This window comes from Sturnira hondurensis, unplaced genomic scaffold, assembly GCF_014824575.4.
Source record: "Sturnira hondurensis isolate 20B ecotype Veracruz unplaced genomic scaffold, ASM1482457v3 Scaffold0018728, whole genome shotgun sequence".
NCBI lineage: Eukaryota > Metazoa > Chordata > Mammalia > Chiroptera > Phyllostomidae > Sturnira > Sturnira hondurensis.
Window position 1 is genome coordinate 6,851,491 of NW_028091359.1, and position 15,541 is coordinate 6,867,031.

The 15,541-nt window shown below is 36.0% G+C and overlaps 1 protein-coding gene across 14 annotated transcripts in view; it reads right to left on the bottom strand.

The window, feature by feature from the left end:
• The window catches only part of BPTF (bromodomain PHD finger transcription factor), a 132,692-nt gene that overhangs the window by 45,154 nt on the left and 71,997 nt on the right, over positions 1–15,541 (bottom strand). For all 14 annotated transcript variants that reach the window (XM_037069897.1, XM_037069905.1, XM_037069904.1 and 11 more), the window contains 4 exons: positions 11,916–12,045; positions 11,365–11,503; positions 6,847–7,023; positions 3,515–5,813 (listed from right to left, as the gene is read on the bottom strand). In XM_037069897.1, coding sequence (XP_036925792.1) covers positions 3,515–5,813; positions 6,847–7,023; positions 11,365–11,503; positions 11,916–12,045 — 2,745 coding nt within the window. The remainder of the gene's footprint in view (positions 1–3,514; positions 5,814–6,846; positions 7,024–11,364; positions 11,504–11,915; positions 12,046–15,541) is intronic.

Below are 15,541 nucleotides of genomic sequence, written 5' to 3' on the forward strand. Positions count from 1 at the left end.
TACAATGAAGAATGAAAAAGGGCATACTGTGTTAGTTACTAATCAAGAGTCAACAGAATCTGTTTTTTCTAAACACTATGTGTGAACTTACTGAATATTTTAGATATTTTTTCAAAATAACATTAAAAACACATTTCAAAACAATAATGAATACCCTGTTCTAAAATGGAATTAACCATAAAACACTTTAAAGCAGGCCTAGGTTGTCAAGTCTCTATTAGTGATCTTTGTGCAAGTAAATACTTGACATTTCTATATACTTAAATGAATATACTGGTTGAGTGCACTAAGAAAAAACCTATACAACTTAATTTCCTCATCTAACAGAAGTAGAAGGTAAATCTTAGATAACTTGGAAGGCAAAGCTTTCTTTTTTTTTAAATTTTATTTAATTATTGGCAATGCTTTCTTAATGTTAGGTTGGAAAAATGTGAGAAAGGGAAAGCTGGAGCCAAAAAGTTGCTGCAACTTAACTTCCCATCTCCACGTGTGACACCATTATTTTCTTTGTCATGTTATCTCCCTGTGAATCCTCTGACCTGCACAGATTAATTTTTTAATTAGAGGGCAAATGTTAACTAGCGCAGGGATTACCTAGGAGGGGGTAAGTGTGTGTCACTTTCAGACTACACGCTATAGAAATGTCTTGGGAAAGTTTAGACGCATTATTTGGAAAGAAGTCTCATTCTTTCCTTCTTTTTCTTACCACTCTCTACAAACAACTTTATAGTACCTTTATTGTATAATGAAAACATCATGTGGGGAACAAACTTTGTGTGTTATCAGCCTGTTCATTCATTGCTTCATTCAAAAAATATTTGAGTGCCTTTTATGTGTTAGACTAAATGAAAGGAGCTGGGGACATAGAAATAAATTATAATCTGTTCTTGTGTCCTCAGGAACTATAACAAAGGAAAACACAAAGTAAGGGGTATTTGATTTTGCTCTGGGTTGAGGATCAGAGCTCTGCTTGTGATTCTCAAACATCACAGATGTGGGGGTGGCTGACTGAGAGCAAGGAGCACACATATGCTTAGAGAAAAACATAGAGGAGCACACATTTTCCCGAAAACCACATCCGGTGTGCTACGGCTGGCAGGAAGGGGTGTAGAAGTACAGAAGGAGATGAAACTGGCATAAGAGAAAAGGCAGAGTCAGAATGTGCTGCACGAAAAGGAAAAATTATGAGCCTAAAAGGTAATCTATATTAAGGCCTCTGAAACTTATCAGTATTGGGTAGTTCACAAAGGGAAGTACATCTCATAGACGTGAGGGACAGGTGACAAACACTTCCCCCATCTCAGTCCTGCAGGAGTTAACAAATCCCCTTTTAAATGCTTGGTCAGCTCAGTCAGAATATTCACAGGATAGATCTGCATTTTGGGAGGATCCATCCCGCAGTACTGTGGAGACGAACTACAGGTTCAAAGTGATAATAAAACACAGAATCGAGGCCTGGGGAAAAAGGAATAAGGGAATGGACAGTGTGGAGGGCAAAAGAAGCTCCAATGAGTGGATAAGACAAGTTTTACTTACTCAATACTGCTCAGCCTTAACATTAATAAAGATCGAACACGCACCTTTGGCATTCTTAGCTCCTACTCTGAACATCAGAAATGTTTTATTCAAGTATGAGTATAAAAATGCATTTCACGTGCATATTTTTTATAGCCATACATTTTTAAAATTACATTATAAAGACAAGAATAATTTACATATTCACCCATGCCTCTGTTAGGCAAAAGGGATTATTTCTTTCAACTTCAGCAAATTAAGATGTTAGCATATATTTAAAGGCAGTATCTGTTTAAAATGTACAGGAAGGTACTTCCTTCCATTTTAAAAATGTGCAATTAACTAAACGGATACAAATTGTGCCCAGAGTGCATATTAAAACAACAACACAAGGTTCCTGAAACCCAGCCGTGCAAAAAAGGGGCCCTGGGCAACGCTTGAGCGAAACTGGTCCAGAGAAAATGCTTCCCAGTTGAGTCTACCTTCCATTTCATAATAGAAAAAAGCAGAAAGGTCTGCCTCCACCACTGCCAGGTCATTTTAATTAAAGTATTTGTACATAGTAACTTTTCCAGTGGGAAAGAAGTTACCTGCAGGACAGTCAAGGATACACTTTGGGACCGCTCTCAATGAAGAAAGCAGAAAAGTGCAGAGTAATCCTACAAATCCATGAACTGTAATGAAGAGTTCCTTGATTCCCTGCAGGATTCTGCAAATCCTTCATTGCAGGCCCTGCAGAGAAATTGTACTTTTCAGCTGTCTCTATTGAATGTGTAATGGAGTGATGATATTTTAATTCAAATCAAAAGATGAGTTATAAAAACTTGGTCAAACCAACTATGACTGGTCATATTAGTAAGTTAATTCCTTTATAGAGAGTACTCATTTACACTCTTTTTTGGTCTTTTATAATACTAGCTAATTGTCATATAAAGGAAACAAAAAAAGATGATTTTTAACTTAAAGAAACTGGGACCATATCAAAAATACACAGAAATGAAGCCTGCTCAGTAACTTGCAGAAGTAATCAATTTCAGAATGCTAACCAAATATAACTGCAAAACTGAGATCCTTCCTGGTTTCTGTGCATATCCTATAAAACTCTATGTTTATATTCCATCCTTTTCAACTCTATGGGTGAACAGGAAAAAAGACAAGGACATGAAAAAGGACAAAGCGAGGATAAATATGTGAAATGTGATATAGCAGAAAAAGTACTGGGCTGGGATTTAAGAAAACTGGGCACTATTGGTAACTCAGTCCCTCTGTGGGCAGAGGCAACTTATTATACATTGTATAAAAGATAAGAAAGTAAGATTGTTTCCCAATATAAAACTACATGATCTCCCAACCCCCAACACTATATACTATGATGCCCCAAAGGTTAATGCCCGGGAAATTTAAAATTACAACTATTTCTGGGTTTAAAAAAAACCCCTAAGCAATCTCAGAGACTACCTTTATTCATATAAACAAGAGAACTCCAGAACAAATGTCTATCATGCAAATAAATTATATTACAAAGATTTCCATATTATAATGAACCTGATGTGATTTACAGGCAAGTTTCCTGCATCTTAAAATTTTATGAATTATGTAACAAAAACAAAATATATCTTAATCCACAATTGGGAATCCATGTATGTGGAAGGCTGACTTAAGTTATACATGGATTTTTGAAGACAGGATGTTCAGTGCCCCTAACTCCCATGTTGTTCAAGGGTCAACTGTACAAATATTCCAAAAAATTGGTGAATATCCAATTTTATGAGCAATTCACATGGCAATAATTTGGAAAGTTAGACCACAAAAACAACTGTGTTCATCACATTTCTTTTGTCTTGTGAAAAGTAAAATTGAATTTCATTTTAAACGATTCCCTTACATTTTGGTCTTTAAGTATATTCCTCTCCATCATTTTTCTATTATCTCATTATCTCAAAAAAAAAGAATTCTTTTCAACTTTTTCCCTTCCCCAGATACATTTTAAAGTACATACCTCCAAGTGATACCAAAGGTTGGTCTAGGAGAAGGATATGGCCATATATCCAAGGCAGGTTTAGCATTGTAATTAAAATAAGGGACTTCTCGGATTCCTCCTTTTCTGGCCAACTTTTTTAAGTCATCATTAGGTAAAACGAATATGCTCTTCTTGCTGCTCTTGGTGACAAACTTTCTATAGGATGGTAGAGCTGTACCTGAACGAGTCTTCTTCGGTCTTGAAAATTTCATGAGTTTTACTTTATCTTTTGTGGAATATTCTTTGCTCACAGTCATAGATGTTACCAAAGTGCCTCCTGCAGTGGTCAGTGAGTCTGTCACTGTTGTGGTGACCACGGTTTTGCTCTGCTCCTTCACAGAGATGATGTCCACATTGCTGCCTATGGAAGGTGTGGAAAGCTTTGTTACCGTTGTAGTGGTGGTTGTAACAGTAGATTTGGCACAATTTTCTGTGGAAGAGACCACAGTCTGCTTATCGCCTTTTGCTACTTTGATTACAGTTTTTGACTCTGTGGCCACTGTGGATGTCATGGTGGTGACTTCTGTGATGACTGTTTTTCTTTTAGATTCTCCATTGACATTTTCATCTTTGTTGGTGGGCAGGCCATTTTCATCAATGAAATCATTACTGAGGTTAGATTCCTCTCCAGAAGTAATAGGTGATGGAGAAACTTTCTTAATTTCTGAGGTTTCAATTTCCATATCTTCTACCTGAGTCACTGAACTGCTTTCTGGACAAGATGGTGGAGGTGTGATAGTTTGTGCTCTCTCAGACTCTTTGGTTAACGGGAGGGTCTCTAGGCCGTCTTGGTGGTCACCTTCAGCATCTGAAGATCTCGGTAAGCATGATTTTGCTTCCAATTTAAAATCTTCCATGATGACATCACCATTCATGAATGGCTTTACAGCAGATTCTTTAACAGTCAAAGACTTACTATCATTTTCAGGAATTATTTTATTTATATTATTAACCTTTGGTTCAACATTACCACTTACTACTTTACTCTCAGAGATCTCTTTCAAGCATTCACCTTTCAAATATACTTTAGGTTTATTATCTTTCCCATTTATTTGAAAGGTACTTGCTTTCTGTCCTTTCTTTTGAGACTCTCGATTTTCATTATTCTTTTTGTCAGTGCTACTGTTTAGATTTATTTGGTCAATACGTTTATTAACTGGTTGCTCCTCTAATTTCTGTTCTTGATTCGTTTTTTTACCATTTGCTTCAGTTACCTTACCCTGCAGCCTGTCGTCACAGATTCCAGTGGACTTATCTGAAACAGACTCACATTTCAATGGTTCCAAGCCTTCTATACCTTGTTCTTGAGTTATGAACTGCTCAGAAATACTGTCATTGCTATTCTGAACAATCATATCTTCTTCACTGCTGTCTTGAATAGACATAGTATCAGAACTATTTTCCAAAGTGCTATTATATTCAAAGTCACATCCCGTTTTCCCTTGAAAGTCCATTGCTTTTGACAGAGCTGGGATGTCTCTATCATCGGTACTTCTAGATACTGATGGAAGTAAAGGGCTTTGGGAAGGAGAAACAATGGTGTCATTATTCTCCTGTGTGAGTGTTTTTTTGTTCTTAGACATCAAAGTACCAATTTCATCTGCACAGCCTAGTTTAGAGTCATCAATAAGAAAATCACTTCCCTTTGTTTTAATCTTACTGGGTTCCAAGCCTTTACTAGTTGGTTCAGAGAGACTCTCATCTACGTCATTTCCAACAGAATATTGTTTCTGACAGTTTGTCTCTGGGCTCTGAATGGAGACATCATCTAACATTTGATCTTTTGGATAAAGTTTGCTTGTTGTACGATCAGGATCACTGACTCCCAGAACTGAGGAATCACTTTGTGAACATCCCTGAAAAAAGTCTTCAGATTTATCATTACTTGCATTAGGGCTTTGTTCTTGTCTAAGCAAGTCACTATAACACCCTTCTTTTGCTTTTGTTATTATGGGTGACTCAGACGGACTTTTCAAGGAACTTGCGGAGGTCTTTCCTGTGCCTTTAATTCCACCCTCCAACTTCATTTTTTCGAGTTGCTGTTTTTCTTCCAGTGTAAACTGTTTAATTCTCCTTTCAAGAAGTCCATCTAGTTTGGATGATTTAATTTTCTTTTTATAACTAGTCCTTAGATGAAAACCCTCACTGACATTGACCACATCTATCTGAGAAGTTTCCTGACAATTTATATGTGACTCTGTTTTCACATCATCATCTATTTCCATTGGTTCTTCCTTAAAGGATTTATCATTGTCAGAATCTAAAACTTCTTTCACATCTGTGAAAAACAAAGACATTTATATAAGTGTTACTTTCAGTCCAAAATGTGGAATTCATGATATATTTTTAAAAACCACCAATTTTCACTCAAAAACAAATATAAATAGCTATATAAGTCAAAGTTCTTAACATGATTAAAATAGGTTAACAGGGCTCAATTTTATAAAAGTTTAAAAAGCCAACATATTACGAATATTTAAATGTTCAGATTCTTAGTATGTAAAACTGATGGAATGCCACAATGAAAAATTACTTAACATATGATAGCTATTGCATACGCCAGTAATTCATGTAAGATTCTGTATGCAGCATTTTATACTTTTAAAATATCTTAAGGCTCATGTGTTATCTAGATTATCTAGTTTCTTAAAAACTATTTTTCACAAAATGTAAATCCCTCAAAAGGCTGGACGTAGTTATTTCATGACCCAGCAACTTGATGTCCACATAAACTTGTACTCAATTGTTCATATCAGCATTACTCACTAATAGCCAAATAGTAGAAAAGACCCAATATTCATCAACAGATGAATGAATAAACAAAATGTGGCATACCCATATAATCAAGTAATACTCAAACATTTAAAAAACTGAAGGAATACTGACAAAGACTACAACCTGGATGAACCCTGAAAACAGGCTACACAAAAGAAGCCAGTTACAAATACTACATACTATTACATGATTCCATTTATATGGAATGTAAAACTAGGCAAATTCATAGAGAATGAAAGTAAATTGCTGGGCTGGAGAGGAAAATTTAGGGAGGACTGGGAATGCTAATGGATATGAGTTTCTTTTGGGGGTGATGGAAATGTTCTAAAATTGATTGTGGTGATGGCTGAAAAACTGTGGAATACAAAAAACCACTGAATCATACACTTTAAATGGGTGAATTACATGGCGTAAGGATGATGTTTCACTAAAGCTACTACCAAAAAGAGTCAACGCAGTAGCTTTCCTGCTGTGTGAACTAGATCCAGTGTGTTCTTATAACCCCTAGGCAACCCTCCACACTCCACCCTCCTTACCTTGGTCCTTCTCAGTAATCTTTGAAATGTCCATTTCACCTTGGTCTGCTCCTTTTGCTGCATCCAAATCTTTTACCTCGTCTTTCTCAGAATCAGGCTCTGTTTTTATTTTTTTTGGACTTCGTGGGCTTTTTCTTCTATCTGATTCATCCATATTTTCATTCATATTGGTTTTGGCTAAAAAGAACCAACAATATAGTAACTATAAACATTTTGCATATTAGCAATTTAACATACCTAGTTTAGTACAAATTATCAGATATTTTCTGGCAAGATATACTTCATTACTTTTTATTTAAAGATAAAAAGTAGAGCCCTGGCTTCTGTAGCTCAGTGAACTGAGTGCAGGCTGGGAACCAAAGGGTCGTCAGTTTGATTCCCAGCCAGGGCACATACCTGGGTTGCTGGCCAGGTCCCCAGAAGGGGGCGCATAAGAGGCAACCACACATTGATGTTTCTCTCCCTCTCTTTCTCCTTCCCTTTCCCTCTCTCTAAAAATAAATAAAATATTAAAAAAAAAATTAAAAGTAGCCCTGGCTAGTGTAGCTCAGTGGATTGAGCGTGGGCCTGTGAAGCAAAGGGTCGCTGGTTCGATTCCCAGTCAGGGCACATGCCTGGGTTGCAGGCTGGGTCCCCAGTAGGGGACACATGAGAGGCAACCACATACTGATGTTTCTCTCCCACTCTTTCCCCTTCCCTTCCCCTCTCTCTATAAATAAATAAAATTATTAAAAAATAAAAAGTAAATTGACCCCCCAAACAAAAACTGAACAAGAGAAGACAATGCTAAAGAAATTCATCACCACCAACCACTATTATAGATAGGTATGTTAAAGGATCTTCTTTAAGAAGAAGAAGAAAAAAGAAATATGAACAATAAAATGGCAATAAATATATCTCTATCAATAATCAAATCTAAAAAAAACAAAATAAATCAAGAAGAAGAACAGAAACAGACTCATAAATTCAGAGAACATATTGACAGTTGCCATATGGGAGTGAGGTTGGGGGAATGAGTGAAAAAGGTGAAGGTATTAAGTACAGATTGATTGTTACACAATAGTCATAGGGATGTAAAATACAGCATACAGAATATAGTCAATAATATTCTAATAATCATGTATGATGTCAGATGGGTATGCGAGTTATCAACATGATCACTTAGTAAGTTATATAATATCTAATCTCTGGGGTGTACACTTGAGACTAATATAATAATGTATGTCAACTACAATTGAAAAATAAAAATGATTTTAAAATGGAAAAAAAACAACAAAAACTGGCTAAATAAAGTTGTTAGATATGGTAGAGAGATGTTTAAGGAAGAGAGCACGAGGGTCTGGATGCTGTCACATTCCATGTCTCTGAGTGTGTGCAGACGATGAAAATCCATTCCCATGTACATCTAAGAGTCATTTCCTGTATATCTATTATCCCTCAGTAAAATGTTTTTAAAAATTGAAGGTTCTACATATACTTTCATGTTTGGGTGACCTAAAGCATAAAAGGAATGACTGCATTTTCCACGTGCTTTAGAAGCTTTCACACATGAGACTACTCAACCCGTCTGCATCAGTTGGTCTCTCACATACATTGTGTTACAGAATCACATTAGAACTGGATAAATGCTCTGATCCACTAAACAAACAAAGTATGTATACAAACTTTTGTAATAAATTCTTGGATAACCTTGACGTTTATCTATGGATTCCAGGCAAAATATACTTAAGTGTGTGTCACAGAATAAAAGACAAGAGAAATATCCAAGCGCAATGTGTGGCCTAATTTGGACCTAATTTACTTCCAAGGTAAAAAGGCATTTCTGAGACAAATTAGGTGATGAGACTATGAACTGAGAATCAGATGATTAATATGTTAGTGCTGCTGTTAATTTACTAAATGTGACAATGCCATGGTGGCTATGGAAAATGTTCAATTTAGTTAGAGATGCATAACGAACTATTTTTGGTAAATAACATGATTTTTGGGATTTGCTCTAAATACAGGGGAAAAAAGGTCCAGAAAAAATGTGGGCAGTGACAACTGAAAGAAGAATGACAGAATCTGATAGCTGTTCAAGTTGAATGATGGTTATATGGGAATTGCATTATATTATCATTCTCTTTTGTGTAGGTTCAAATTTTCCATAAGAAAATAAAAATGAAACCCACACAACAGAACTGTTCTCTGGATGAATATTCTTAGGCCTTAGAAGCATTTCCTAACTTTTCTTTTTCACTTGAACTCAAATATCTCAAGGACTTAGCAAGATGTGCCTATCTTTTCATTTAAATAAATAACTCTTTCCAGGAAGGTCTGAATGAGGAAAGGAAAAGAATGCACCCCCCCAACCCTCCCCCTCCCCCCCAAATCACTCAGTGCCTGTCAAGACAGCAGGATAGCTGTGAGAGAAGAAAAGCATCACACAAAGGGTGATGGGATATATTTGATCCCACAGGAAACAAAAAAGAATTAAACTCAATCGACAGCCTCCACAGTCCATGTTTCTGTAATTACTGCAAAACAGCTGACAAATATTTTTCAATGGTTTCAAATTACTCAGAAGAGCTTTGTATGACAATGGCAGCCTTATCTACAAGCTATAAGAATCCTGATTTTTTAAAAACACTTTATTCATTTATTTTTAGACAGGGGATGGGGCGGAGATAGAGAGGGAACATCAATGTGTGCTTGCCTCTTCCGTACCCTCTACTGGGAACCTGGCAAGAAATCCAGGCATGTGCCCTGACTGGGAATCCAACCAGTGACCCTTTGGTTTACAGGCTGGCACTCAGTCCACTGAGCCACACCAGCCAGGGCAGAATCCTGATATTTAAAATAGACAACTATAAAATGTTTGGTTTCCCCCCCAACTAAAGACTTCCTGACATAAACAATATTAATACACACCCATTACTGAACTCGATAAATTACTGTACAAAACAAATGCACACAGTCCGAATTAGAAGGGAGTAACATTAGAGATAAGAAACACACAGCAACCAAACACTCCGGTCTTCTGGTGCTAAGTCAAGTGTTCCTTGGCCTACACTTCTGTTTGTCAACACATCTGGGCCTCTATCATATGATCAGACTAGATTAGCCATCTTTACAGGGACCGATAGTTCTATGATCAAAACCAGAATATTTTATACTGATTTATATAAATACTATAAAAATATATTGTTGCTTTCACTGTGATTTCTAGTCTGTAGTTAAGTTAACAATATGTACTGCTCCTTTTTGCCCTGCTGCCACCTGGACAGAAAGGCTCAAAAGATGCTAGAAGACAAACTGGTACCTGACTGCTAAGGCTCAGCAACTGGACAATAGAAAATCCTATGCTAGGAAAATGGATATAAAAGAAACTTGCAAAAGCCTAAATATTGTGGTATTGATAATCTGGATTTTATTACACAGGGCAAACTAGGTCAGATACAATTAGACAAAAGCTCTCTAGAATTCTAAGTGCTACATGGGAAACTACAGCAACAAAATGGTGATAAAAATATGTAACCACCTTTTGGAAAGTACTATAATGGACATTTAGCCTGAACACAGTCAGATAATAACAGATTGGTAATAAAACAGAAATATTCATTGAACATCTGCTATGTTCTAGACTCTTCTAGTCCCTACAATAAATTCCCATGAGCCTTATAAAATATAGTTTTTCTGTTAAAAGATGACCCAGTGATAACTTTACCAAATTAACAGTTTTAAAAAAAATCAACCAGTCCAGGTGTCACTACAACCATTCACAAAAAAGCCAAATCAGTTAGCTGAATATGTAGATATGTACATAGTACTTAATTGACACTTATGCACAGGCTATATAAGAAGGAACATATCACATCATAAATTAAATTGTATTGCAACATAGGAGAAACTGCATGGTAGAATACAAAAACAGCAGGGGAAGACAGGAGACATGGATTTCAACCACATCACTTTCTATCTAGTATGAACTTCAGTATGTTGCTTAATAAATCTTCTCCTGTAACATAAGTTTCATAATACAAGGTTTCTTACAGTGGCAGTTTACCTCTAGAGTTCTGTAATTCTGAAGTTATTACCCAGTAGCATAAATGGAGTTACTACGTCATTTATGTGATAGTGCTCTGGAAGCCTCTATTACTCCCTTTCTGGTTTTGTCACGTCCTGCCTACAAAGCTGAGGTTACCAGATGTATGGTTCTTCAAGAAGGCAAGTAGTACTGAATTTCAGATTTCAGAAAAAACAATTAGATGGCTGAGGCCTCTTTTCTTTAAAAAAAAAAACAAGTTCTATTCTATCCTATCATCTTTCATTAACTGAAATCCTAGATATCAAAATCCTGTAGATAAAGGTAATTTTAAAACATACAAAGTTTATACTAAACATTAGTAATTTTGCAAATTCTATTAAAAACTACAGAGAAAGTCTTATCCAAAATATGGTCAATATACTACTATAAATCTGTAAGAAATAATAAAAGTCAGGAACAATTATGCAGGAAAAATAACTTTAATTACTTACTTTCTTCTAATGACTTTCTGTAATGCACATTAGTATTGCCTGGCAATTTAGGAACAAACCTATAAACATGAGTTTTACTAATCCAGCTCCAACCACCATATCCTGTTACTCGGTATTCCTCTCCCTTTTGTTTCCACACCTGATGTAAATAAAAATATTCTGATTAAGCAAGAATGAGAATGCTTATAAAGTACATGTGGTTTTATACATTTTTACCAAACAAAATGAACAGACAGGTAAATTAATTAAATCTACCAATTTTATTTTTACCAAGAATCAAAGATTTATTTAAAAACTTAATTTTCCTTTCTGAAATTAAAAAATGTAACACAATTTTACAGTTTTATGACAATTTCAACAAATTGGTCTAGTAACCCACCTATATTCTACTAAAATAAACCTATGCTTATAAAATTACCAGAAAGATTACTTAATTCCTGCTATATTAAAAGGCTGTGTCAAAAGTGAAACAAATTATTAAGTACTCAAAGTTGCAGAAGAAAGTCTCAGAATTGGCTAACACTATTTCAGTAGGATGTAAGTAAAATTACCTGATGTTTAACTGGAAATGTATATTTTACCCATGTGGCTTGTTGCATCGTTTCTTCTTCTTCTTGTTTCTTTTCCTTTTTTTTGACTTTCTCTTTTTCTTCTCTTTCAATTGCTGTCATCCTGTGTAGCCTAAGAATATTAAAAATTGAAAAACAGAATTACATATAACTTTGAAAAACAAACAATATAAAAATGAAGTTCTGAAAATTAGGAAGACAAAAACAAAGAATAGTTAGATATAATCCCCAACTCAGACAACCCCAGTTCAGAACAACAAGTAGACATACAATTACATAATAGGAAAAAAATCAAACAGTACAGAGGCAAAAACAAAATCTGCTATGCATCCCATAAAAAATATTTTTTACTTATTCCTGAAATATTTCATGCATATACCAACTTTATATTTACATAAAAGGTATTATATTACAAACAAAATTATCTGGTTTTTAATCAATGAATAATGGCACTAGGAGATCTTTCCATTCCAGAAGATACAGGTCTTTTTAAGAATTAAAAAATATACCACTGTATGGATATACTATAATTTATTAAATCAGTTCCCTATTAAAAGGAATACTTTATTTCCTTTCCTCCCAACTAAGATCAACAAATCCAAAAACTTTTATCAACCAGTATTTCTGATTCTATCTACCACTGGCTATCTTAAAAATCTTCATATGATCCACCAACATAAAATTCAGGCTTCCTGCATACAAAGAAAGGGGCCCGTGTTTCCTGTTTTGGGCACAGGTAAAGGGAAGGGCTATGAAGGAAGAACCACACTGATTAGGCATCACCATTAGGCTCAGGATGTAAGCCACACTTTTTTCAGGCTGGAAAACTGATTATCATTATACCAAGCAATAAGCAAATGGGCAGGCCTTTGGTGCTTATGTAATAAGCTCTACATTAAGGTGTTTTGGACTATATCTTCATGAATGAGATTATTTCCTATAAACACCAACACTAACCAAGACCTACAAAGAAGAAGCTCGTCTCTCTGAAAGCTCTAATGGTAGAGGGTTGTTTTTTTTTTTTTTAAATCACACTCTACCCAGTTGTAGCCAGTTTTTTATGCAACAGCTATATGGAAAGAATAAAGAGATCTTTTGTCAACTTGGGGGAGAAGGAGGTACTAGTAAGCTGTGGGAGGGGATTTAATTACCTTTTATCTCCTTCCCTCCACCAAACACTCCCTTATCTATATCCACTTTCCAGAAAGCTTTGTGACCTTGTGACTATAGGACTCCAGAATCTAGCCTCCCCACAGGGTGACAGAACTCAATGCTAATTAACTGAATATACTAGTACAGCAAACCCTCTTCTTTTGTTCACAGCTGATGGGAGGAAAGGGAGAGGATCCTCATCAGGGACTAACTCACTGACTCAAATACCACTGATTTGCCACCACTCTCGGAACCGGGAAGTGGGGCAAACTCTGCAGGCAGAGCATGGTGGACACCCTGACAGCCCCAGTCCACCACAGTAAGGAGAGAGTGACCGAGGACCACACAGTATCTATCAACAGAATCTATGGGCTCAACTTTAAACACCTCTACAAAGTCAGGTCCAGCACAGTAACTGGTCCATCATCACTGACAGGATGGAGAAATCACATCACAGGATGGAGAAATCACATCACAGTGTGGAGAAAAGAACGGTGCAGTGACACTCTGTGGGCTCACGGCTGGGATGGACACTCAATTTGTGCTCTTAGTGTTCACATGGGAAACAGGTCCATTTATCACCAAAGGCTTAACTTTGTTCAGGAAGCCAGGCCAGTGAGGTGGTTCTGTCACTGATCTGTGAGGTTGGCTAAGCCAGAGTAAATTCCACTGTCACAACCACCAAAACAATCCTTATGAGAAAAAGCAGCAACAAAAGAGCTCCAAAGGAGTTTAGTTCCTCTTGGCTGGGCAGAAAGCCTGGCTATTGTTGCCAGCCTGGAGGACCCAAGAAAGAAGCTCCATCAGGCCAGTACTGTGCAACGTCCAGCTCCAGGTGTTCCCTCCACAATTCTAGGGATCAACTGACAGCTGGAGCAGGACTATGGACTAAGCTTCAACTCCATTCCTGACCTACACATTGTACCCAGGGTTTTGTTGTGTGTGTTTGCTATTACAAACAAAGCTACCATAAGCAATGTTTTCTGTCTTCCTTAGATAAGTTGGGGAGTATCAGCCATGTTCCCCAGGGCTGGGATGGCTAAGTCCAAAGGTTCTTGCACTTAAAATGCTGACAGTGCCAAATTGCTCTTCAGAACTGTATGCTTTACGCTGCCACTGATTATAAAGACACCCTGCTTTCCCACATCTTCACTCAAGTTAGTACCAAACTTCTAAGTTAATAGCCCAGTTGAGAGATAAGAAATACTATCCCATTGTTTTGATTTACATTTCTTTAATTATGAGAGAAGTAACCATTTTTTAATGTCCACTGGCCTTTCGTATTTATTTTTCTGCAAAATGCCTGTTCAAATCCTTTTTCTTGTCTGTACTGGACTATTATTAGTCCTTTTCACTTATAAAAGGTCTTTGTCAATTAAGGAAATTTTCCATTTGTAGTGCAAATATTTTTCCTCAGTTTGTCATCTGTCTTTTGAGTTTGATTACATTATTATTTCTCCACTCAGAATTTTAAATACATACACATATCCACTTTTTTCCTCTATGGCATCTGGATTTTATATCTGTTTAAAAAGAAAGTATCACAACAAAGACATAAATTAATTCATGATTTCTTATTAAGGTTTTGGTTTTAAGAGTTATTTTTTAAAATCATTTCTTTGAATGCTTTTGCTGAGGCTGAGAGCTAGTTGATATTTTCTTCAAACATGCCCCCCGTCCTTTTTCCTTCCCAGGCATGCCGACGCCATCACGGCTAGACTGGCATGTGTGTTCAGGTCTATTTCTGGATTCTCTTTTTGGTTCTGTTACTCTACTTCCTCTGCAGTACAAATTATTTTGATTATGGAAGCTTCAAAATTATGTTCTAATACCAATTCCATACTTTCCTCTTCCTGCACATTAAATTTTCTAGATGAAATTAGTATAATTTTGGTCAACCTTCCCTGCCCATGGAGGAAAAATATTATTCGCAATGCAAATAAATATTAATTTTGATAGACTAAATTAATATAATTGATATAATACACAGCATCTTTAGAAAATATGATAAACACACAAAAACATTCAGCTTTTTATTTACTCAAATTATCCTTTTGTGTCTCTAGTAAAATTGAATGATTTCTTTACATGATCCTGAATATTTCTTGTTAAATTTATTCCTAGAAGGATTTTTTTTGTTATTGAGATATTTTCTTTCATTATAACTTGTAGAAATATGTAAAATGTAATGAGGTTAAGAAATAGAACTTTATCAATAACCAAAACATTGGAAGTTGGTGTGTCTGACCCCCAGGTAGTCATTATCCTGACTTTCCTTTAGGGCTTTACCACCCATGTGCGTATCCCAACTAGTATGAAGTTTGACTTCTGAAAACTCAGGAACAAGAATAAAACTAGCTACATAAGCAAAAGCATAATATTGTTATTATTAAAAGAAGGTTACTGGAAAAAATAAATTTGTCTGGGTCACAGTTTACAAGTTTACAAGAACCTTT